Genomic DNA, 26,050 nt, shown 5'->3' with positions numbered 1-26,050 from the left:
GGTGGTTATTATTTACCAACATTACAGTAGTGCCTACAGCCCTGTCCAAAGTCACGTTCCAATTGTACATACACCGTATAAGCAACAGCTCCTGCCCTGAAGCGTTTACAATCTAAATAGACATGGCAGAGAAAGGAGGGGAGAAAGTAAGTGTTATTATTCCCATTTTACAGGCGAGGCACTGTGATGCGGAGAGATTAAATGACTTGCCCTGGGTCACGAAAGAACCAATAATTTAACAACTAGCTGGCTGGAAAATGGAAATTCCATTCGGCAGGAAATGCCGACATTTCAGAATCTGTTTTTGTTCCGAGTTGGAGTGAAAAGCTGACATTTCCTGTGGAATGAAAGTTAAAAAAAAAAAAAAAAAGCCAATTTGGACCTTTTTTTAATAGTGGCAAATCATGCTGAATCATTCTAATATTAAATATTGCATACGTAAATATCCTATCATCTTAATATTGGGATATAATTTAAAAGTCTAACCAAAATGAGAAATGAAATGGTTTGACTTTATATACAAAAAATTTCAACGTTATCGAACCGGGAAAGCTGGAATGATTCATTTTGACCTTTTCCCATCAAAAATTCCATTTTCTGACAGAAAACTGTTCCCCTGAAAATTTTTCAGCTCTATTTCTATTTCTGTTTCTATTTCTATGAAATTCAATAAGGACAAATGCAAAGTACTCCACTTAGGAAGGAACAATCAGTTGCACACATACAAACTGGGCAATGACTGCCTAGGAAGGCGTACTGCAGAAAGGGATCTGGGGGTCATAGTGGATCACAAGCTAAATATGAGTCAACAGTGTAACGCTGTTGCAAAAAAAGCAAACATCATTCTGGGATGTACTAGCAGGAGTATTGTAAGCAAGACACAAGAAGTAATTCTTCCGCTCTAGTCCGCGCTGATTAGGCCTCAACTGGAGTATTTCAGGAAAGATGTGGACAAATTGGAGAAAGTCCAGAGATGAGCAACAAAAATGATTAAAGGTCTAGAAAACATGACCTATGAGCGAAGATTGAAAAAAATTGGGTTTGTTTAGTCTGGAGAAGAGAAGACTGAGAGGGGACATGAGAACAGTTTTCAAGTACATAAAAGGTTGTTACAAGGAGGAGGGAGAAAAATTGTTCTTCTTAAATTCTGAGGATAGGACAAGAAGCAGTGGGCTTAAATTGCAGCAAGGGTGGTTTAGGTTGGACATTAGGAAAAACTTCCTCACTGCCAGAGTGGTTAAACACTGGAATAAATTGCCTAGGGAGATGGTGGAATCTCCATCATGGGGGATTTTTAAGAGCAGGTTGGACAAACACCTCTCAGGGATGGTCTAGATAATACTTAGTCCTGCCTTGAGTGCAGGGGACTGGACTAGATGACCTCTCAAGGTCCCTTCCAGTTCTATCATTCTATATGATTTACCACAGTTAGGTAGCTGTCCGTCATGCTGATCAACATTGTCTCATTGTTTCCCTGTGCTTCTCCATCTGTCGGTATCCACCTTTTGTCTCCTGCCTTATATTTTGGTTGTAAGCTCTTTGGGGCAGAGCCTGTCTTTGTGTTCTTTGCCTGTACAGCGCCTAGCACCATGGAGTCCTGTTTCATGACGGGCTCCTAGGCAATACGATCATACGAATGAATGCTAATCATAACCATTAATGGAGCCCATCGAACCCAGCTCTCCCAGAGACCGGCCCAGTGTCTTATCACAAGACCATCCTTCCTCCCGAACGGGGCTGGTAAAGAAACCCCGAGGAAGATTGACTTTTCCAGCCCTGAAAGGAGAACTTGAACAGGGACAAAGGGATTTGCCAAAGGTTTCTTCTGGGTAAGAAACCTTTGGCAAATCCCTTTGCAGCCAGTGCCTGTGTGATCTGATCATTGCTTCAGAGGAACAGGAGCAGGCAATGTTCAAAGCCTTCCCTATTTGCATCGTGAGGGCTAAGACAGCTCCAAGCGTCAAGCCTGTTTCTAATGTTTACAGTCACAGTTGGAAAACCTGTTTAAAATAGATGTTCTCCCTCCAGCCAAAAACCCGAGTAGACAAGTAAGCAGGCTACTGTAATGAGAAATGCACAAAAATGGCCCAGCCTATATATTCATCCCAGGGAAGACTCTGTGTGATCCATTGCTCATTCTAGGCTAATGTTGTCTGAGTGGCCATAATGTTATTTTAATGCATGAAGTTCATTTCTTTTCATTCAGTGGTTTGCTTTTCTGTTACTTATTAATTCTGGTCCAAAGGTAAAGGATTAAATGATATAAGAGGAAAATATGAAATCCTTCCAGCTCAGAATTCTGCTTCTGTAGAAGGATCTTTCCTCTAACACCCAGACTTCCAGCAGGTCTGTTGTAAAGTCCACAGGTCACAACTTCATTTATACCTACTGTGGGGCTATTAATAATCAGACATGTTGAAAGATGAAATGATTTCTGTCAATGTTGCAATACGTTTCCTTTGCAAATTCAATATTCATGATTACTTAATGAATTAATTAACATTGTGCCACTTTCCTTGTCCACTGGAGCTCTGGCAGGAATGAACTCTCTCTTATTATGAACAAATTAATGCATAGTAATGGCTATTTGTGTAAAATGGGCCTGATTCAGTGATGATATTGTGCAGCTCCCACTGATTTGATATGTGGATGTAATACACCAACTTTGTGCTTGCGGTCATGTTTCTGTTAATGGCTTGTGATGGCCACTCTAATAGCCTGAGTCTTACATCACGTGCAGCTCCTGGCGTACAGGCCTGAGTAACATGTTGGGTTTTTAAGTCATGACATGATCTATGGAAAAGCTATTTTTAGAAGTTTGTGAAATTATTATTAGTTTCTCCCTTCTTCCACTAGTATGTTTGGATTCAGGTGGCTTAAGGCACTCTCTGTGGGTCAAGCTTTCGAACACTGTGAGGGGATTACAGAGCTATTCTGCTGACTCACCCCGGCAGCTGGATTAGATGGGTCACTTTAGCTCTGACTCAGGGCTATAGAAGGCAGAGAGGAACTCCGAGAGAGAGAGCTACAGGGATAGGAAATCCAGCTGGGAAAAGCCCCTTTGTTACTTCAATACCTATCTGTATGGCGGTGGAAGGGATCGGAGTGGGATCTCTGCTTAGCCAAGGCAGCCTAGCCCTGCAGATGGATGGATATAGCACATAGCACCATAAACTTCTTAAATTCCTTAAATATCAGCACTCACTTGGGATGGTCTACATAACTAGTTTGTGACTTTGCCATCCCAAACCCATACCGATTAAAACCCTTTATATCACACCACCCCATCCTGCCGTATATTTATATCAAAGGCAGGCACGCCTCATTTCTTGCTGCCCACGCGCTCTGTATCTTATCTTATCTATCTCGGTTCTCATACCACACCCATTGTCATGAAATCTGAACACCTCACTGAGGTTTCTAGCTCCTTCTCCTTTGCCCATTCTTGCACATCTAAGGGCAGAATGCAGCCTGATACCGAAGGAGATTCGGGAACTGGTGTAAAGGTCTCTTTTTAAAAAGAGCTATTGAAAGGTGTATTTTTTCTTTAAAAATTCTGCATGGCCCAGACTCTCCGAGTGGGAAGCTCAGCCCTTAAAGGCACCGTCCCCAAAACAACATGGCCATTCCACTTTTCTAAAGAATATTCTTATCTGAGTCTTGTTCAGCAGTGATCCTCCGTGAGCCACATTAGGAGGGGGAACCATCCTGGGACTTATGTGGCTGCAAAGGGTTCTGGGATTTGGGTCACCGAAAGAAAGGCTTGGGAGATTTTTGGGTGCTGTAAAGTGGGGGATGTGGGTCGCATTGTACACAGCTGATGAAACAGTCCTTGTATATTGTAAAGCACGCAATGTGAAGTTAACTACACGATTAGGTGAGAGGAAAAGCTTCAAAGCACAAATTCACCTGACCAATACATCATACAGAACGTTCTGGAGTAGGGGGATGTTTAGAGCCTGAGATGCTGGTTGGTCTTTTGAATAGAGATGAACCACGAAGTTTAGGGATGTTTGTATCCTGTTTTGGTTCCAGCTCCTACAAGGACAGTGCTTAATTTGTGCCAGGGCTGAGTCCCGGCACTTGTAGGCTTGGCTTTCATTACAAATGAAGCACTGCATAAAGATCCGTGTTGGTGTATATCAGGCTAGCACTGTTGGCCTCATAAGATTTACACCAGCTGAGGAACTGGCCTGTAGAAGTGAGGTGAGAAGTTTGGACTTGGAGCTGCCTAGGAGCTGGGGGGAGGGGTTGGAGAAGAGCTTCATCCCTCTAAGTACTTGGTAGAGCTTTGATAGTGATGCACATAATTATCTGTTTTACTGAGCATGTGTCCACCCAGGATTCAGCATGAAACCTGGGAGAATTTTTCTGGGAAGCCCTAACAGGTTCTTAAGCCATGCCCATCTGCCTGCTGCAATTTTCACAGCTTCGCTGTCTCTTTGTGCAGGATTAGAACCCACGATTTTTGCAGCTTCAGGCTAGGCTGACAGGCCACCCGCCCTTCTTTGAGTCCCCACAATTCCAGGTCAGGTCCCGGGCAGGCTGTGTCCCTAGATGTTACAGACTGTTCTCATTTCTTTTTTAAAAAAAGAAGGGTTATATGTTTCTTCACTCTAACCTGAGAGAGTTTTTAAAAAATAATCCCCCCCCACCCCTTTCCCAATCTATTAGCCCTTCTCACAACGTTCCACCACATCGACAGGAAATGCTGAACGGAGACAAGGGCCATTGTTTTCTCCAGACCTTTCATCTCAATTTTGTTTTCTGAATCTGAGCTCAGCACTGATTCATTCCTGCTTGGTGTCTCTCCCGAGAGCACCTGATCCACAGCCCCTTGATGCTCTCTCCGTCGATTTCAGTGGGCTTTGGCTCCGTCAGTTTCACACCATGTGGTTTTATGTTTGCTTTTGGTTACACCAGGAGAGCAAATGCCCTCCACCATGTCACATGGCACCTGCTTGCCAAACTCTGGTCGTGTTGCTAGCAAAGCCAGAGTTCGGCTTGGGGAGGTTATTAAAAGGCTCAGGCCTTGCAAAATAATTCTTTGACCAGCTTCATATTTTCATGCCTTAATGGCTTAAACACCATAACACATATGAAACGACTTGTTTAATAAATTGTAGGGTTGGTTGTTTCTTTGCCAGCTTTGGGCTTGTTTTTTTTTTTTCTTTCTTTCAAGAAACGACAACAATTATCAAGTCTGGCCAAATTTCTGACTCCTCGGTAATTACTAGTAACAAAGAGCAGCTTTTTAGGGCTTCCTTTATTTGCACTGTGTAAAAAAAAAAAAAAAGAAATGTTCCAATTACCTCTCAGAAATATGACTGCATGGGGGTCAAACAATTAAATTAAATGGTGCATGAATGCACTCATTACATTCCCCCCCCTTGGTAAACTGCACTTCGTTCAAGGCAAATTGCTAGCAGTTTTGAGAAACTAAGACCTGAGAGCCACACAATAGGTAGAAAAAATTTCTCAATGGGGCTGTTTACAGAACTCACAGTGCTTTAAGGAAGCTGTTCATTATTAGAATAGTTCTGCACTGTTTTCCACCACAGGATCAAACCTCCTCACATTGAATGAATTAAGTCTTGCTATACCCCTGGGAGGCAGGTTATTTCCCCCCAATTTACAGGTGGGGAAACTGAGTCACGGAGCAGAAGTGGGACTTGGGCCTGAGTTAGCAGCCACTGCCTTAACTGTAAGGCCACTTCTCCACACATGATGTTGCAGCTCTGATTAAAGACAACTGTGTTTTTTCCTCTCTTGAACCCATGTTAGACTTAATGGGCTGGATCCTCGGGTGATGTAAATCAGTGTAGCCCCATTGCAGTCAAAGCAGCTTCACTGACTTACACTGAGGTCTGGGTGACTATTGACTCACTGTGGCAGTCTTGCAAAAATAATTAAAACAAACCAGGCCAGTTATAAAATCTACCCACCACTGGGTAGACTGGGATGATGACAATCTAATGATATTTTGCTTGCCCACCAGCCCAGGTGAAGCAAGCAAGTAGTATTTTGGGAGGGGCGATCGAAGGATATTTTTATCACGTTGACATGCATTGCGGGCAGATTTGCATAAATCCACAGCACACTTCCTCCTAAAGGAAAACAGAGTAATTTCTATAGTGATTTTATTAGAGTTGGAAGCAACTTTAGAACAGACACGGAACTCAATGCAGGGGACTGGACTACATGACCTCTCGAGGTCCCTTCCGGTCCTGCAATTCTATGATTCTCTCCCTGTAGCATCTGGGCTCAATACAGGGTAAACTGGTGCAATTCATGGCCTGCATTACAAAGGATGTCCGACTAGATGATCCAGTGGCTCCTTCTGGCCATAAATTCTATGATATGAACAATCTCTATACATCCCTGGGATGTGGGGAAAGTAATGTGGCTTATGAATGAACAGCTGAAAGTAGCTGCTTGGAGAATAAGAGGATTGTAGCAAAGAATCTAGGCCTGGATGTCTGGGCAAGGGTTACTGGTTTGGGAAGCAGGGCCGGATTAACTCTCTTGTGGGCCCGGGGCTATTAGATTTTGTGGAGCCCCTGTATACAAGTCTTTTTCCTGGGAGGGAGTTTGGTGCAGGAGGGGTCTGGGGCAGGGGATTGGGGTGCAGGAGGGAGTGCGGGGTCTGGGAGGGAGTTTGGATGTAGGAGTGGGATTCTGATCTGGGGGAGGAAGGGGTGCAAGGTGCAGGCTCCGGCCGGGAGGTGCTTACCACAGATGGCTCATGGCTAGCAGCACAGCAGGGCTAAGGCAGGCTTAGCCCCACGCTGCTCCCGGAAGCGGCTAGCTCCTAGCACATCTCTGTGGCCCCTGGGAGGAGGGGGACAGCATGTATCCGTGAGCTGCCCACACCCGCAAGTGCTGCCCCCGTAGCTCCCATTGGCCAGTTTCCGGCGAATGGGAGCTATGAGGATGGTGCTGGGGGCAGGGGCAGCGCGTGGAGCAACCTCCCCCCACCCGCCAGGGGCCGCAGAGATGTGATAGCAGCCAGCTGCTTCTGGGAGCGGCGTAGGGCCACAGCATGCACGCATCCTGTCTGAGCACCCCGCTGCACCACAGGACTTCTAGCAGCCCAGAGCTGGAAGTCTCTGCCTGTGATTTATTTTTGCGGGGCCCTCCTTGAGCTGGGGCCCTGGGCTGCAGCCCCTAAAGCCCCTACCTTAATCTGTCCTTGTTGGGAAGAGCAAGAACTTCCCTGAAGCTTCACTTGTGTTTAAACTAAACCTTGTTCTGAGATGCTCTTGTTTGTTTGTTTTCCCCACTCCTGATTTCTGGCTTGGGCAAGGTAGTGAAATACTGTGGGATAGACTGTCGTCACTGTAATATTTTTGCATGCAGCATATTATTCAATCACTAGATGTCTCTATATGCTGTATGGAGTTCTAGACAGGGTGTGGTTCCTGGTAAACAAGGGAGACAAAGCTGGAACTCAAGCCATGTGGAAGAAGCCTGCTTTGTGGCTTCTGTCTATTTTCTTTAATAATAGCCTCCTGTTTAGGGTAGACTGTGATCCCGTGTATTGTGTTATGTATGAGCTTGCCAGCCTCTCTTTTCCAGCCAAAGAGATCCTGGTCTGAAAGCTTACTCCGAACCAAGCTGGAATCTGTGGAAAGGCCAGGAACTCACTCACAGTTTCCTGCAAATTGTCCCCCCATCACACCCCACACAGGAGTGGGGAGGGAATGGTACCTACAAAACCTGTGGATGTCCTGAGATCCATGGGGGGAATCCAATGGTGGACCTATCACCTCCCCTGTCCACAGAAGCATGGTTCCTCCAGCTGCCCCAGCTACTGCTCCATCACCCCTCTCTGGGAGCAGGGGTTGTTATCAATGTGCTGAGTGGGATTTTGTGAAAGATGATGCTAATAAGAGCGGCTTGGCTTTTCCACAAGGAAATATCTGCTTGTTTGAAGATATTGTTTGAAGGGGCCACAGAGAACAGTCCTTGCCCAGCCCAGCTGTGGATACCCTTGATCTGTGCGGCCCCAAATCCATGGACTTGGGGTGGATCCGGAGGAGGGAGAGAGGATGCTGTCGTGCCAGTTGCTTCCCCAGTTGCTTTCCGCCCGGTTTAACGCCTTCCTGTTGGTGTCAGTGGTGGGGCGAAGATGGGTCTTTCTGCTGAACACACCCAGCTGTTCGTGTTATGCCCATAATCCATGTACAGCATAGAACCATAGCGTGATAACCAGGAGCATTTGCTGCCAGTTTCACCCGAGGAAATTTTATGCCACGTTGGTACCGTACCAGAAGACGGGATAATTAATACAGGAGGGGGCTGCTTCTCAGAAGCCTGATTTCAGACTCAGGATACAGGATGTATTGTGCCAGGGCAGTACATTTCAAGATCTTTATCTTGGCAAAAAAATAGTTTCTCAAGGGGATGAATTAAACTTGAACTTGAGATGTTTATGTATAATGTAGAGCAGGCTAGTTGCTGAAATGCTCCCCCGGGGTTATAGTTTGGGGTATTATTAGGGGTTTTCTTTTTCTTCGTACCCTGAGCCAGAGAAAAACATTCCCCAGTTTGGACGGGAATTGTGAAAAACGGGAAATGGGGGGGGGGAAGGGGGGAATCAAACAAACAAAATGAAATTGAACGAAATGACTGAAGTCTTCATTTCGCAGGCGGCTCTTTGTGGATAGAAAATTGCTACAATTGGTTCTAATTTAAAGTATGTAAATTATTTTAAAATATGCTGATTTATCATTTGTTGGGACCCATCCTCTTCTCAGGGGAGGATGAAAAGGAAACCTTGAATAACAGATGCTAGCTTCCCTGTTAATTCTTAACTCTGGGAGGTTCTCAGCTACACTGGTGAAGGATGTTAGGAGAGAACGTTGTGATTCTCATTTCTTACCCAGGCAAAGCATCTGTTGAAGAGAGCTGGGCCTGAAGTAGTTTTCCCATCTTGCAAGATTTTTTGAGATTTGGAAATTTTTTCACCCTCTCTAATCAGAACAAAAAGCTCGAAAATTTTCACCAACTGACAAGCCAAAAAAAAATAAAAATAAAATTCATTTGGGTCAATCGCAATGTTTCATTTAGAATTCGATGTTTCATTTCTTATTTCAAACTTTTTCTTTTTTAACCTTTTCTTGATGCCACATTTACTAAAATTTCTAAGCAAAAAGTCCTTTCTCACTCCAGCCCTCCCCCCTCCCCCCAACTTTTGCTTTAGAAAGGACATTTTGACAATTATGAAACCTTTTCCCAGAAATGGTTGGAGCTGGGAGATTTGTCAGAACTGACCCTGTTTCACAAACAAGTTTTGGATTTGACGATTTGGCGTTTTTCAGCAAAAAAACCCAACAACAGTTCTCCAGAAAAATTCCTGACCAGCTATACTACTGAAGTCCTGCTGTTACTCTTTGTCCGCCACTGAAATGCGGTCATCTCTGGGGTGTAACACAATATTATCATAGAATATCAGGGTTGGAAGGGACCTCAGGAGGTCATCTAGTCTAACCCCTGGCTCAAAGCAGGCCCAATCCCCAATTTTTGCCCCAGATCCCTAGATGGCCCCCTCAAGGATTGAACTCACAACCCTGGGTTTTAGCAGGTCAGTGCTCAAACCACTGAGCTATGGCTCAACAGTTCATTGTAGCACTACACCACGGTGTGGGACAGAGGAATAATTTGTCAGAATGGCAGAGAGACTTTAGAGTAGTTGAATCTAAAAATGTAGATTGAAATTTGGCTAGAGGCTTTTTCGCATGGTCAGCAGCTCAGTTTGACAGCTCTCCTGAATGATGGGACCCCAGCAGCATAGTGCCCCCTAGAGTCCTGCTGCGGCACTGATCTCACACTGACCCTAAGGTGCATAGATTTCTGCGTAGCAGCCTTGTTAGTCTGTATCCGCAAAAAGAACAGGAGGACTTGTGGCACCTTCGAGACTAACAAATTTATTAGAGCATGAGCTTTCCTGGGCTACGTCTGCATCTGCCAGATTGCACAGTAGCACTAGCCCTGCTGTGTTTAGGGCTCTCCATATCCATGCATATTGGGGACAGGATCATTGTTATGCACATTTTAAACAAAATCCATGGCAATCATTCTGTTGCCCATCTTTAACAGCTACTGACCTATGCCCCTTTCTCTGGGGATTCGCGTTGTAGCTTAGGCAGTGCTGAATTCACAGGCCACTGGTAATGGTTTTCTTTTCATTAATTTTTTAAGTCGTATTTTGCTTTATTTAATAACTAAAATCTGTCCAGAGTAAACAGCCTTTACAGTCTTTCTGTGTACCAGGGAGCATTCTTTATGAATGTAATGCATTACAGAGCACATTCTCGCCAACTGGGGGAAAAGTCGGGTGCTTTTTGTAACAGTAGTTCCCAATCACTGGTAAATGAACAGGGACTTCAGGCTTTTCTGTCTGAGTCTCTAGACTCCTCCGCTCCACCTTAACAAACATAATAACTAGGGCTGTCAAACGATTAAAAAAATGAATAGTGAGATTTTTTAAAAATCGCAATTCATCGGAGTTTTAATTGCACTGTTAAATAATAATAGAATACTGTTTATTTAAATGTTTTGGGATTTGAATATTTTCTACATTTTCAAATAGATTGGTTTCCGTTACAAGACAGAATACAAAGTGTACCGTGCTCACTTTATATTATTATTTTTTATTTCAAATATTTGCCCTGTAAAAAAGATAAAATAAATCGTATTTTTCAGTTCACCTCCTACAAGTACTGTAGTCCATTCTTCCATGTAGATGACGGGTTCTGCTTGATAACGATCCAAAGCAATGCGGACTGATGCACATTCATTTTCATCGTCTGAGTCAGATGCCACCAGCACAAAGTTGATTTTCTTTTTTGGAGGTTCAGGTTCTGCAGTTTCTGCCTTGGAGTGTTGCTCTTTTAAAACTTCTTACATCATGTTCCACCCCTCGTCCCTCTCAGATTTTGGAAGGCACTTCAGATTCTTAAACCTTGGGTCGAGTGCTGTAGCTATCATTAGAAATCTCACATTGGTCCCTTCTTTGAGTTCTGTCAGATCTGCAGTGAAAGTGTTCTAAAATTGAACAACATGTGCTGGGTCATCATCCGAGACTACTATAACATGAAATATATGGCAGAATGCATGTAAAACCACAGAGGAGGAGACCTGCAATTCTCCCCCAAGCAGTTCAGTCACAAATTTAATTAAACACATTATTTTTTTAACAAGTGTCATCAGCATAGAAGCATGTCCCCTGGAATGGTGGCTGAAGAATGAAGGGGCATATGAATGTTTAGCATATCTGACATGTAAATACCTTGCAACACCAGCTACAAAAGTGCCATGCGAACACCTGTTCTCACTTTCAGGTGACATTGTAAATAAAAAGTGGGCAACATTATCTCCCGTAAATGTAAACAAAGTTGTATGTCTTAGCAATTGGTTGAACAAGAAGTAGGACTGAGTGGACTTGTAAGCTCTAAAGTTTTACAATGTTTTGTTTTTCAGAGCAGTTAAGCAACAAAAAAATCTACATTTGTAAGTTGCACTTTCACTAACGTGATTGCACTAGGGTACTTGTATGAGGTGAATTGAAAAATACTATTTCTTTTGTTTAATCTTTTTTACAATGCAAATATTTGTAATCAAAAATAGTAATATCAAGTAAGCACTGTACACTTTGTATTCTGTGTTGCAACTGAAATCAATATATTTGAAAACGTAGAAAAACATCCACAAATATTTATAATAAATTCCAATTGATATTCTATTATTGTTTAACAGTGAGATTAAAACTGCGATTCAATCACAATTTATTTTTTTAATCAAATTAATTTATTTTGAGTTAATTGCTTGAGTTAACAGCTATTAATTGACAGCCCTAATAATAACACCCCTTTCTTATAAAAGCGCCAAAATTTCCATGAAAAATGTTCAAGAAAAATGGTGGATTTTTTGCAGTGGATGTTTTTCATGGGAACTTCTCTTATCAGGTTTCCAGCTAACTCTAGTCAGAAGGCATGAAGTTCATGGACAGGGTTAGAATGCATAAAGAAAGGGGGAAGGTCTTTCTTGAAAAGTGACTGCATTTGACAGCCAAATCGGCTGCCTCAAAATGTCTTTACTAAGCAGTCGTGCTTCTTCTGGATGGAGGCCTGGAAGTTCCTTCCTCACGTCCCTGTCCTGTTTGCTCTTTTAATGAAGACAAATGACGGGCAAAGAGAATGCTTGGACTGAGCTTTGCTGCCTTCTCCTCATGGTATTTGCATCAGATGCTGTGCGGTTGATGGGCTGCGTAGGAAACTTAAATAAAGAAACCCACAAAGGCCAAATCTGCTATCATGACACTCCCTAGCCACTAAATCTGCACTGCTTTAGGCCCTGATCCAGCAGAGTACTTAAGCATGTGCTTAAATTTAAGCATGTGTATAGTCCTATTTACTCCATTTGCTTAAATGAGTCATGCTGAAGTGTTTTGTTGAATAGGGGGTCTTACTGAGTAGCCGCTGTTACCATCTTGGGCATATCAACCTAAATGGGCTCTTTCTTCAACAGAGATATGCTGATTTACACCTGCTGAGGATCTGCAATTTGCGTTGTTGTGGACCTCAGTTATGGAATAAAGGTAGTGGCCTGGTTCTCCTCTTGAAAACAATGGTGTAAATCAGGAGTAACCGAAGTCAGAGGAGACTCTAGCTTAGGTTTCGGGAGCTTCCAGGTTAGCACAAAAGTTCTTGCAAATCAGTACTTGCTGGAAAGGACCATTCCTGCATTTGTAGTCCCATTGCTTCTGTGTTTCGATCCCAGCGGGTGGGACTCAACCGTCGTGCATGGCTGACCTGGACAATGCATTACCTACAGAGGTAATTTTGGACTGTAGTTGATACATGTAACTTGAGAAGTTCTGTTAGCTGCTATGGGCCTTTAATTTCTTATGTTTCTGAGTCCAGGCTCCATGCATATGTATTCATTTAACCCGTTATGGGCCTGACTCTGCAAGGTGCTGAGTTCCCTCCAGTTTTAAGGAAAGTTGAGGGCAATAACCTCAAGAAATGAGCCCTAAGTAACGAAATGCGAAGAGAAGTAGAGGGTAAGGCCAGAAGGGACCTCTTGATCATTCAGACTGATCTCCTGTATGTCACAGGCCACCAACACTACCCAGCACCTGCACACTACACCCAGCAACCAAAATTACAGCCACAGGAGACTAAATTATTATGTGCCACAAGCTAAGCACATGAGAGAGAGAAAGCTGAGTGCGACCTCAGAGCACTTGCTCAGTGGGTTCCAGATCCCAGCTTCAGCTGTGGCCAGGATAAACTGGGGGAGAAAATACTCCTTCCTGACCCCTGCAGGTGACCAGCTGTAGCCCCAGGGGTGAAAGTAACTTAAAGGATTTACCGGTACACCGGAGTCCTGAGTAGGGGCGTGGCCTCAACCGGAAGAGGCGGGGCCTTTAAATAAAAATTTAAAGGCCCCGGGGCTCTGGCTGCAGAGGCGGCTGGGAGCCCCAGGGGTCAGGGCAATTTAAAGGGCCTGGGGCTCTGGGCAGTGGAGCTCCAGGCTCTTTAAATTGGCAGGGCTCCGGCGGTGATTTAAAGGGCTGGGGCTCCCGCTGCTGCAGGGAGCCCTGAGCCCTTTAAATTGCCAGTCTGGGGAAGCCGGTCCGGTCCGGCACGGCGTACTGGCTCTTGCCGGTACGCCGGACCGGACCGGCTTACTTCCACCTCTGTGTAGCCCTGAAGCATGAGATTTTAGGAATGTCAAACATACACCGGAAGAGACTGTCAGAGCTGCTCTTCACCATAAGCAAGACTGCCGTACAGCCCCTCTCAGAAATTTATCCAGCTCTCTCTTAAAACTAATGACGTTATTTGCCCCCAAAGCTCCTATTGGGAGTCTGTTCTTGCGCCTCATTCCTCTGATGGTGAGAAACCTTCTTCTAATTTCCAGCCTAAAGGTGTTCATGCCCCGTTTACACCCATCTGTGCGTGTGCCATCATTATCTTTTAACATAACATTTCACCCAGCCTGGTGCTTACCCCCGATGCATTTATAGAAAGCAATTAGATTCCCCTCTCAGCCTTTGTTCTGGCTAAACGGGCCAAGCTCTTTTAATCTCTTTTCATAAGACAGGCTCTCCAGTCCCCAGTCATCCTAGGAGCTTGTCTCTGGACCTGTTCCACTTGGAATGCCTCTTTCTTGAACATGGGTGACCAGAACGGTACCCAGTATTCCAGATGAGGTCTTACCAGTTCCTTGTACCATGGCATTAATATGTCCTCTCTTCTCTTCGCTCATACATCCGAGATCCCATTTGCCTTTTTTGGAGGTGCGTTGCATTGAGAGAAGTGCAGTCTTGTGTTTAGGGCCCTTGATTAAGTGTTAGGACTCTTGGGTTCTGTTCCCAGCTCTACCACTGACTGGTTATGTGACCATGGGCCTCAGCTTCTCCACCTGCTAAATGGGCATAATCATATTTGCTTACCTCAGTTAAGTTAGTTTTTTGTCGTGTGCTTTGAGATCTTTGTGTGACAGGAGCTCTACAGGTACAAAGGTTTATTATTTCTATGCTCAGTGCTACTGGGCCTCTTCTGAATGTGTATTGTACTGGTCCAGGGTGTAATCTCAGTTTTAACAGAAATATTGAAAGACCATGTTACGGGCTCCAGTGATTTCACCCCTCTAGGTATTTCATTTGCTGCGTGCAGTCCATGTAGTAAATCCCAGCTTCCCTTTTAGAATCACTAGCATATAACTAAAATGATTTCACTTAAAATTACCATCCTAAGCAACACACTACAACAGAACGAGAGAGAAGAAACAATGTCAGTTGTGCAGTACAAAACCATCTTTCTATGGAATCCATCTGATTGCAACACTTCCCACTTGAAAGCCTTTTGGAAACCCACAGCCAAGATCCTCAGCTGGCGTGATTTGGCATAGCTGACCTACTCCATCAGACAACCTGTCCTAATATTCTGTTAAGGAGGGATTTAAAGGAACACAAGATGGTGACTTGACACATTTAGGCTAAGTCTGCACTCGCGCTTTTGTCGGTAAAATTTTTGTCGGTCAGGGGGTGTGAAAAAAACCCACCCTGACCAACAAAAGTTTCACCCACAAAAGCACCAGTGTGAATAGCGCTGGGTCAGCGGGAGATGCTCTCCCGCTGACATAGCTACCGCTGCTTGTTAGGGATGGTTTAATTCATAGACTATCAGGGTTGGAAGGGACCTCAGGAGCTCATCTAGTCCAACCCCCTACTCAAAGCAGGACCAATCCCCAATTTTTGCCCTAGATCCCTAAATAGATCCCCTAGATCCCTCAAGGATTGAACTCACAACCCTGGGTTTAGCAGGCCAATGCTCAAACCACTGAGCTATCCCTCCCCCCATTATCCCTCCCCCAATTATGCCAGCAGGAGAGCACTGTGCCGCTGTAAGGTCCATAGCGTAGACATAGCCTTTGGTGAGAAGATTTCCCATGCCAGGGGGAGAACGCAGAGGTACTTGAGGGAGAAGCCTACAAGCAAGACTGGTGTCACTGATGAGCGAGGAGAGGAGTCGATGGTTCAATAAGACCAGGTCTGAATTTGACCCAACGTCTCTGTGCCTCGGTTTACCCATCAGGGTATTTACTTACCTACGTCTCAGAGGGTGTTGTGAGAATGTAATGAATGCACTGGGATGCCCCCAAAATGAAGGCTGGTGTAGAATTGAAGGGAATTATTCAGGCCTATTTGAGAACGTGTCTCCTAAATTACTAATAAGGTTATCCCGGCTTACGTTTGGCAGGATTAGCAAATCTGAGAGGATAATGTGAAAATGCAGAAGAAAAAAGGTCGCTGCTAAAAGAAAGGTTTCATTTCGGGGACTACAACAGCTCAAGTGCCTGTGCTATCAAACAAAACCACAAGAGCATCACAGATCTCAGGGCTGCACCACGTCCCTTGTGCTTCCAAGAGTGTAGCAGTTTGACCAATAACTTCAAATGATGTGGCAGAGAAAGGAAGAGAATTTGACTCAGAGTGCGATTAAGTTGTTCCCAGGGCCCTGCTTTTCGACTGCAGGATACCAGAGGCCCCCTTTGAAATCAACTGGAGAGAAATTGTATTCGGTAGAGGAAGGTGCTTCAAAATGATTTTGTGTTATTTTGTGTTCCTCTTTCCCATGAATCAATACCACGCAGAGAGGGGTGCAGATAAGGTGTCAAATCCCTGGGGCTCCCCACCTGCCTCTCTTCTTCGTCCCATAAAGACCAGGATCAAGGAATCGCGTGGGTTAGGAAGCAGAGATGCTGTAGACGCCGCCTGCAGGTTCCGATGGCACAGCAGGGGTATGGCCAGCGGGTCTGTGAACTGCACAGATCCGCCTGATCCCAGCCTCCTACATGGGAGTGCACCTCGAAGGCAGCCTCTGGGCTGCTGGACCTACTGGGCAGGTGTTCTGTGCTCTGCCCAGACCGAAGGTGGAGGTTCCCATTCGTCACACCACCCACATAGTTCCCCCGGCAAAGTGCTTTTATTCTGACTTGCGTCATCAGTCGATGGGACTGAGACTCTTAAGTGTCTAAATCCCTTCTGAACATGGAATGTCACTTAGGCCCTTTTGAAAATAGCAGCCTAGGTGGACACACAGGCACCTGCAGCAGGGACCTGTTTTTTCAGGGTATTAAATAGGTTTTTGGATCTGAGGAGATAGACTAAAACACCGCCAACACAAAACCAGGCAGAAGAGTCTGCTCCATAAACAGCCACATCAGTCAGCCTGGTGGGGGCGGGGAAGGCTGGAAGGAGCAGAGAAAGAGTTAAAGGGCTTCCCAACCACGAAAGGAGAGTAAGGCGGCGACGGACCAGTCGGCTGGTTTTAAATTCAGCTAATCAGCACCAGGCCGTGTATAATGAACATCTCTCCCACTGTTCTGAGTTCAGACAGTAAAGACCTACTGTAAATGCAACATATCTCTCTCTGCTCCCTGCCAGCTGGACTGGAGCCAATCTATTTCCTTCAAAAAGGGATATTTATTTTCATCCCTTTATAGGCAGCCATTCATCACAGACCACCACAGGCTAAAAAATCTTTATAAATTATCATCAACCTCTCCCTCCCGCCCTTCAATATTATTTTCCTTTGGTTGTTAAAGTCAGTGTAAATCTTCCGACAGAACAGGCGGGCTGAAGGGTGTTGCGACACTTTGCTCTTTCTTTCAAGGCTGGGAAAGGACAGTAGCGGCAGTGTCTTGAGAAGCCAGGAGGAAGCCAAAGCAAAGACTCGGCGTGACTGATTCGCTTTCCGAATGGCGTAAGCAAGCCAACTTCAAACATGTGCATAATCAGTTATCTGTGGTGGACTTTGTTAGGCCGGCGAAAAGACGGGTCCTTCCCTTCCCCCTCCCTTTAACGTCTGGGCTTCACTTTATAAAGCCAGCCCAAACAGCTTGCCATTCGCCATCCTGCACAGGTAGGCTGACAGGCAGAGGTTTAGCTGCAGATGTGTGGACGGCGGATGTGTGCTCCTTCCAACAGCAGACGCTATGGTTCAAGGCTGAGTTCCAATTTCCGTTCTTTCCCTCCCGCAACTCTTTCGGTTGCTCATACTTTTCTCAGCGCGAGCCCTTGTAGCCTGGCATCTCCCACGCTTCGTCTCAGCCTGCAGGTAAAAATCAGCAGTGCCATTTTTAATTGATGGGAGCGCGCAAATAAACTCTCTTTCGCCATCTGTCCTGATTGAGACGGTGGAGATCACATAACTCAGGCCCTATGGAGGAGGCTAGTCATTTCAAATCCAGCTTGTGTCTACACAGGACACACTGGGGACCTGATTGTATAGCTGGTGCTCAGCTCGAGGTGAAGTTCACACCCTGCAGAGGCCCCGCGCAACATCTGTGACCCACTGAAGGGCCTATATCAAGGTGTTAAGTGGGACATAAGCCTTGCAGTGGCTGTCTGCACAGGAATGAATTTCATCCATCGGTGACCACTTACCACGTGTAATAACGCCATTGAAATCAACAGAATGTCTCATAGAACAAGGAACTAACCAGGGGGGGGTAAGAGAGGCAGAATCTGGTCCTTACTTTGCCATTTTCATGTCTAACCATTAGAATTTGCTGTTGGTATTTTAACAATGCCTTTGTTTAAGGGCATCTCAGATGAGAACACCTCTGATGGGGTTTCCTTCAGCGCAGTCTCCATTTAAGGATGGGTGAATTAAGAACTTTTCCACTGATGATGCTCCAGTTAAAGCCACTTCAGCTGAGGACAAGCTAGTTAAGGGGGCATTGCAAGTTAGCAGGATTTTTTTTCTTACCTCCACCTTCTTCTTAGCGGAAACCAGGCAAACGAAATGCAAAAGTCACGCGTGCCCCTCCCTTTCCTGAAAAAGCCAAACACCTTTAAAAGTTTACACTGACCAACTTCAGCAGTGACAAGTCTTTGCTTAGAAAAACTATCTCCCCCTGACCACCATCGCTGTGCAAGGGCCAATGCTGATGGGGAGGTCGCACTAAATGACTGTGACATCTGAATTCCAAAGTCACTGAGAGAAAAGAAAAGTTCCCTGCCCTTCACAGTGATAGCTGCACCTACTGTTCGACTGGGGTGTGGGCCAAAACCCCTGAGCTGAGAGCATTCAAGCTTGGGGATGCATAGCTGTATTTTGCAAATGGCTCCTATCTTCCTAATGGGCCAGACCAAACACTGCAGAGCTGAACTCTGGAAGCGTTCAAAACCCGGATGGAGACTTTGGACCTGGGGATCTATTTCTACCTTTGGTCTAACACAGAGTCAAGTGCTAGCTAGGCTCTGCAGTCGCGCAGACACGTTCAAAACGATGGTGATTTGGCTCCTTAGCAATCTAGGGAAATGAGATGCTTGTGTAGAACCATGGGGAGACCCCACACAGGCACATGAAAAGTTCCAATCAGGGAGTTTCTGAAGCCTTGTCAGTTTCCAAAGTTCTAACAGAAAGAGAAGGGCCTATTTTGCCTTTGAAATGTTTTAATGCAGAAAGCATGTCTTTAAAGCATAGCTTTAAGGGCTACAGTTTCATTGGCTTATGTACAGTATTTCACTGTCGCCATTCCAAGGAAACACCCAGAACTTCTAACGTGCTTTTTATTATTGATCAGAGTGTCAGATTCACATCGATTCTTTCATATGGAAAATATTCAATGGAGTTGTTTTTGTTTGATGTAGTGATACCGATCTTAGTACATCAGTGATATAAGGTGACCTCTCATGGTTAATATCATGCTGCATGTCAAAGTTACCTGACTGGGAAACTGCATCTGTCTTTAAAAACTTCTTCCTTGTTGACAAGAGGCAGATCAAGTCAGTAGCTGTCTGTGTTTTGTTACATCAGGACTTAACATTTCCATAAAGACATGAGTCACCATTTACTTGTATTTGTTTCAGAATGTGACTGCTAAGCTGGAGGAGAGACCGCTGGGTGACATCTGAGAGCAAAATGCTATAACCTTGCGGGCTATCTGGTGGCAAAAATACACCCCAGCAGTGCAGTGATGGGTTCCGTATGCAAAAGACTCAACACCTCTTGGGATTGGGTTCTTGGGACTTGAGCCAAGACTCTTAGAAGTCAATGGAAAGACTCTCACTGACTTCAATGGGCTTCAGACGAAGCCCAGAGTTTGCAGAGCTTGGAAACTATCTTCCTTTTCTTTAGGGTGCAGCAGTCATGTTAATTTGTCCGTGTGGGTTTCCTCTGTGTGTTGAGTGTGGTTTGATGGTGAAGGGCTTTAATACAATGAGCCGCTGCAGAAATCAAAAGCTGGGGACGTTCTCATGAAAGAAGCACATTAATAGTGACTCCGCTCTTGCATGACATAGTCTGACGTTCCCAGCTCTAGAGAAAAGCGACAGGAAGTCTCAGCAGCACAGGGTGTGCAAAAATCTGCTTGTTATTTGTGGAGGCTGGGTTTTTTTTTTAACTCATGTGCTTCTTTCTTCAATTTGTTTTGCACAGTTGGGCCCTGCCTATAGGAATGGCGCTAAGCCACCTTTGAAACCCTAGCTACAGGGTCAACAGGCCAAACAACAGTATAACAGAGTTGGCTTCCATTCTGCTAAATCACTGTGCTTTACCATTGTCAGTTTCATAGGGTAGATGGCCCCTTGGCTTCAATTTTTCAAAAGTGACTACTGATTTTAGGCACCTCCATCCGGGGGGGCTCAGCTCAAGACACCTTAAAGAGGCCAGGTTTGCAGAGTGCAGGTGCTCAGCACTGTCTGGAAACCAGTCCTTTTTAAGATGTTTAAGTGAGGAACCCAGAACCACTAGCCACTTCTAAAATACCAAAACAGGAGACTTCACTGCGTGCGCCACTCCCCCTGGCAAGCGAGAGACCAAACGTGACGGATGTCAGTCTTGTTGCTTAATGCACAACTGGAAGCTGATGCCCACAGTATTTTGGTGGTGAGCATAGTATAAGGACCTGTACAGACTAGAATAGAGCTTTTCTCACTTCCACATAGCTTGGAATCCATTTTTAACCATTTTTGCTTTCTGGTTCCCATTACTAGCCTGGTGGTGCTATGTTTGGGTCTGCAACACATCAGGAGAATGAGGGGGCAGAGAAAGAGAAGTGGGAAAGAGACATTGATTTAAAAAATGGAAATATTTTTATTCCTCTTGTTGTTATTTTGTTCCTATCCCTGATATGGATAAAACACCCACATGCCCCTTTTATGACAAATCTAAGGAGGGTGCTTCTGCCTTTCAATAGATTGGTGCCGTTCCCACTGATTTCAGAGGAAGTATCAGCAAATTTATTCATTGGCTGAATTTGGAGCTTTAAACTAGTCGACAGTGTCCCTTGGAACACGAGGTTTGAGTTCAATAACTATGATGAGCAATAAGAGATGTAGGACTATACATTTACAATGAGCTTTACAAAGTGAGGCTCCGATCTCGCACTCAGACCCCAACAGGATCCTTCCCTCACCTACATGCTTGTGGAGATCCATGCAAAGGGCGACTGCAGAATGCAGACGTGAGTGAGATGAGACAAACCAATGCAAAATAGTGAGACAGTGGTCAGAAGATCTGTAAAGCGGAAGTGTGGGAACTCCTTTCATTCTACTTGGCTGTAAATTGTAACTTGAGATACTATAACCGTATGTGTGGGGGGAGGGAGGAGCAAATATGGAGCAGTTAATGTGGGGCCTTTAAGAGCTGAGTGGGTCCCTTTTTAAAAGCCAGCTGAAGTTGCATTTCGGTCCCTGTACATTATGTTATTTGGTTGCATCAGATAACGTGCAGCTGTGATCTGCAGTGAGTCAAAAATCCTCCCCTACTAACTCCTCGTGTTGCCTTCCCCTTTGTTGCCCCTCCTTTGAAACTGGGATAACGTGTTACCCATCTTTGCTTTGAGGTCCTTGGATGACAGGTGCTGCAGATGTGCGAAGTGTTGGTTCATCAGGCGGACTTGTATACTTCAGCCCGAGAGCGTGTGGAGCGTGCAGATGTAAATCTGAAACAACTCTGCTGGTTTCCCTGGAGTCACTCCAGGTGTGCGCTGGTGTAACTGAGATTGGAATCTGGCCCAGAGAGAGAGAGGACGTTTCATGTTGACTGAGACAGTCAAATGTGAAAATGGTGTGGCAAGTGCATTCCATGCTCCCTTTGCTTCAGGCTGACTGGCATCAATTGAATGATTATCCCCCTGCCCTAGCAGCTTCTGTCTGAGGATCTCAAAGTACTTTACAAACATTCCTTGCTTGGTGCAGTACATCAGTGAAGCAGCTGAACATTCTCCCCATTTTACAGATGAGAAAACTGAGGCCGAGAGCAGCACAGTTGATGTCCAAGATCGTGCACACAGTGACTGTGTCAAAGCCAGTTCTCCAGACTCCCACTGCTGTGGCTTAGCCATCACATCTTTCCTTCCTAGTTCTCTGTGAACAGTTTGACTCCTGGGGACTGCAGTGAAATACTCTGTCGTTTGTGCAATGAGCAAGGACAATGAAGATATTTTTAATTCAGCTTGTCCTTTACTTATTTCCCAGGCGTGTAGTGGCTGAGCCAAGAAATGGCATTTACAGTCATTTGCATCTGTTTCCATTTCTTTTCCCAAATGAATTAAGAGCCGTTGTAGGGCCTGGTGACTACGGCAACATGGAGGGCATCAGGACTCAGGAGACCTGGCTTCCTGTTCTCAACCTGGCAGTCGGGGAGCTGGGTTTTGCAACCAGGAAGGTGGGGGTGGGGGCTGGTTAAGACACGAGGGGAAATGGGTAGCAGGGTTAGGAGCAGAGGGGGTGAAGGTAGGGCTTGGGGGCTGTAGCGGGGTGGTCACCCGCTTCTGCCCTGAAGGACTTGAAATCAGCCCTGGGAGAGGGCTGAGGCTGCAAGAGGCTGCTGCTAGGGAAAGCAGCAGGCCTCGGCTGATTGGGGAAACAGCCACAGCTGAGGCCACTCCCCAATCAGGGCCCAGCTGGCCTTTATAAGAGGACATAGTCTTTCTCTAGATGTTGAGAGGGAGGGGCCACCTGGGGCTGGGCCAGGCTGTGGGCTGGGCCCTCCTGCAGCATGGTCCATGCCGAGGCCTCTGCGCGTGTGTTAATGCATGCAGGGTGCACACTGTCTGCATTCTGCTGACACCTGTTAGCAGTTTGTTAACATGCCTTGATCTGGTCCCGTTTCAAAAAGGACTAGATCAAAGCACACTAAGGAACTGTGAATGAGTGTCTCAGTGCCCACAGATAATTATTCTGCACCGTGACAGGCTAGTACAGGATAGCTCATGCTCCAACTTGCCTCGGATCTGCTGCCCTAGGCAACTGCCTAACTTGCCTATGCCTAGAGCGGCCTCTGTGTATAATATGCTGGAAAAGGCACCACACATACCACTAAAGGGGGCAGTCACCCCTTCCCCAGTCCCCATTAGCTCCGCCACTGACTGCTGGGTGACCTTGGGCAAGTCACTTCCTCTCCTCCGCCCATGCCTCAGTTTCCCCTCTCACTCTTGCTGTTTAGATTGTAAACTCTTTGGGTCAGGGACTGTCTCTTACTATGTGTCCGTACAGTGCCTAGCACAACAGGACCTGATCTCAGCTGGGGGCCTCTACATGCTACCGCAATACAAGTAATACGACCAAACTGTAAACTGTTGTACTAGTCTCACTTTTTATTGACAAGGGTTCTCTAGCCAAAGGGTAATTGATTAAATCTCGGATTTTCTCACAATGTTTCAGGGCACAGACAAAAGCTAGAAGACCAAGCCAAGCCCTACACAGACCGCTATAGCGAACTGGAACGTCTGCGCCAGACTATGAGAGTTACCCCAACAACTCCCAACCCCCGAGGATCCCTGACCGCCCCAGGCCACTTTGGGTCACAGACTCAGACTCCAATACAAGGTAACCGGGTTGGGTTCATTAGCACTCACCTGCCTTGACACTTGAGTCCCTTAGGCTGACTTGGATAATGTGTCCCAGATTCTGCCAGGAATCTTCCTTGTGCAGTTCATGAGAGGTGGAATTTCTCTCGCTCTCCCCAACCTTGAGTGTGCCAGATGATGTATTAACCCTGCCCCCCATGTGGGAGGGGCCTAAGGTCCCCATGTGGGAGGGGTTAAACTGCTGTTGGGGAAATGGCAGGATTGAGAGTTCAGAAAGGAGACAGCAGGGGTCAAAAGAGGTTGAAACAGGAGGAGATCTCTCTCTCACTGCACCAGCCAAGTCAGAGGCGGCGCCTTCAGATGGGGTGGGGTCTGCACTCCCTCTAGCTCCCCTTTGAATTCTCTCATGATGGAAGGTCACATTAAATGAGAGAGGGCATCCAAGGTGTTTGCAAGTGAAAATGCACAAATCGCTACTTATGCCTATAGATAATTAACCTGGAGATGTCAGTGTGTTCTTCCAAGCATGCACAGGGTTCGGATTTCATTGCTAGATTGGGCTAAGCATTTGAAAATAGACTGTCCTGCATTGCAGCGACCCGTCCCCTGAGACTTGCTTGCTTAATGTTCTAGGTTTTTTTATCCCACCTCTTACTTCTGTGATTTATAATCACATCATTTTCTCCCAGTGGAAATTACATATAAAGTAATAAAAGGGTTGAATGAGAAACAAAATTAAATTTTCAGCTATAATTTTGTTACTTTTTTTTTTCAAAATTCAAATTTTTGATGAAAAAATTGAAATTTCACATTTTCGTTTAGTGGGGTAAATTTTTAAAAAGTCCCTAAATCTCGTTTTCAAAAGTGACTTAAGTTTTTAGGCCCAGACTCTAAAAATTAGTTAGGTGCCAAACTCCCTTAGAAACCAATGGGAGTTAGGAGCCTACATATCTTTCAGGATCAGGGCTTTAGGAACCTACGTCGTTGACAGTCAATGAGACTTAGGCGGCTAAGTCACTTAAGCACCTTTGAAAATTATACCCCAGCTCCAAAGCAGGTAAATAACTACAACTAAAATTCAGTGAAAATTTTATTTAGATTCTTTTAATTGAAATTATCATTTTTTTTGACGAGCTCTCCTGGGAAATTTAATTAAGATTAGTATCGCCTATTAAAGGGATGCTGCCAACTCGTTTTACAACCATTGTTTAAGTTTTGTTTAGAGGAGGGAAATTTTAGAGACCTCATAGACATCGTGCTCTTTCATGATTTAAAAAGATTCACTTTATGCATATATATGTATTTTAAAAACTGACATGTTCCCCTGTTGAAAACCTACATAACGGTTTTGGGCAAGTGCCTGAGAATCAGGTAGTGATACTGACTCGAAATCAAAGTGAAACTGGCCAGGATAATTTCACTGAAATGCAAAAGGCCAAGCAACAACAGAAATGGTGAAAAGCCAATTAGGTGTGTAACATTCTTTCCTTTTTGATAATCTAAGGTATCAGGAACTTTAAAAAAATACAGGGGGGCAAATTCTGTGCCCAGTTACATGGAGTTACTGCAGTAAAGTTAACAGAGCTACTCTGGATTTGCCCCAGTGTAAGCAGGAGCTAAATCTGTTTTATAACGTTTTATCTTGAGAGTGTCCTTTCGACTTAACACAAACTATAACCAATAATAATTATAAAACCCCTCACAGACACACATGTGATTCACAACGATCGTAATTTTTGCCCAGGCCATTAGAACTCAACCCTGCCAAGAATAATAGAAGAGTTAACAGGCCTGTAATTTTTCTTATGTCTTGGCACGTTCTTAGGTAACACGTATAAGAAGACGATTCGCTCTGAAGTGTAAAGAGATGACACAGGTTGGGAGGGCCAGGGGGGAGTTGCTGGAAGCTATCTATGGTATTTAGACAGTTCCCATTGTCGTAGCAGCTCAGAATCTTCAAACTAGCCTCACAACACTGCTGTGTGGTAGGGCAGTGCCATTATTCCCATGGACTAGATGGGAAACAGGGGCACAGAGAGACTAAATGAGTTGCCCAAGGTCATACAGAGAATCAGTGGCAGAGCCAGCATTTGACCCCCCCCCTCCCCCCCCCCCAGGTCTTCCCAGTCCTAGGCAAGCACCCTGACCACTGGGAAATCCTTTTTCTCTGGGATACAGTTTGGCTACCCATGTGTGTCGCTGCAGATTGTCAATAGGGATTGAGTGAATCTTCTTTCTGGAACATAAATTGTTAATGGGCGCCTATGGGCTATGGCCCTATTCTGGGCAATGTGGGGCAAGTTTTGTGACCGTCACCAGCAAAAGAAAATGGGAAGCAATATGGACTAGAAGAGCAGCATTCGACTGTAACCTGAGTGGGCCTACACACAATCCCCTCGGGTGGGCAATGCCTGCTTGGAGTTGCATAGGGGACTTTTGAGCTATGACTCTCACTTGCTCTAGTCACTGGAGGATCAGTGTTCTGGGCCTGCCTATGTACATGCCAACCCTTTTCCTCATTCTCCAGGCCTTGCTCAAACCGAGACAGAGCCAGCTCCAGCTTTGGCCATGTGGAAAAACCCTCCCACCTGCCTCCACGCTGCCTGCCACCGCCGAGGCTTCTGCTCCGGTCTGTAAATTGCATAGAAAACGGACATACTGGTCCAGACCCTGCTTTCCAGCTGAGGTTGATGGAGTGACTCTGGCGTTAACG

At 45.3% G+C, this 26,050-nt stretch overlaps 1 protein-coding gene across 1 annotated transcript in view; it reads left to right on the top strand.

The window, feature by feature from the left end:
• The window catches only part of RUNX3 (RUNX family transcription factor 3), a 118,093-nt gene that overhangs the window by 70,784 nt on the left and 21,259 nt on the right, over positions 1 to 26,050 (top strand). Inside the window, exon 6 of the mRNA XM_077838052.1 lies at positions 23,192 to 23,356. Within this exon, the coding sequence (XP_077694178.1) occupies positions 23,192 to 23,356 (165 nt within the window). The remainder of the gene's footprint in view (positions 1 to 23,191; positions 23,357 to 26,050) is intronic.

The sequence above is a fragment of the Eretmochelys imbricata genome, chromosome 19, assembly GCF_965152235.1.
Source record: "Eretmochelys imbricata isolate rEreImb1 chromosome 19, rEreImb1.hap1, whole genome shotgun sequence".
Lineage (NCBI taxonomy): Eukaryota > Metazoa > Chordata > Testudines > Cheloniidae > Eretmochelys > Eretmochelys imbricata.
Note: the sequence above shows the minus strand (reverse complement) of the source record. Positions and strands in the feature narration are given on the sequence as shown.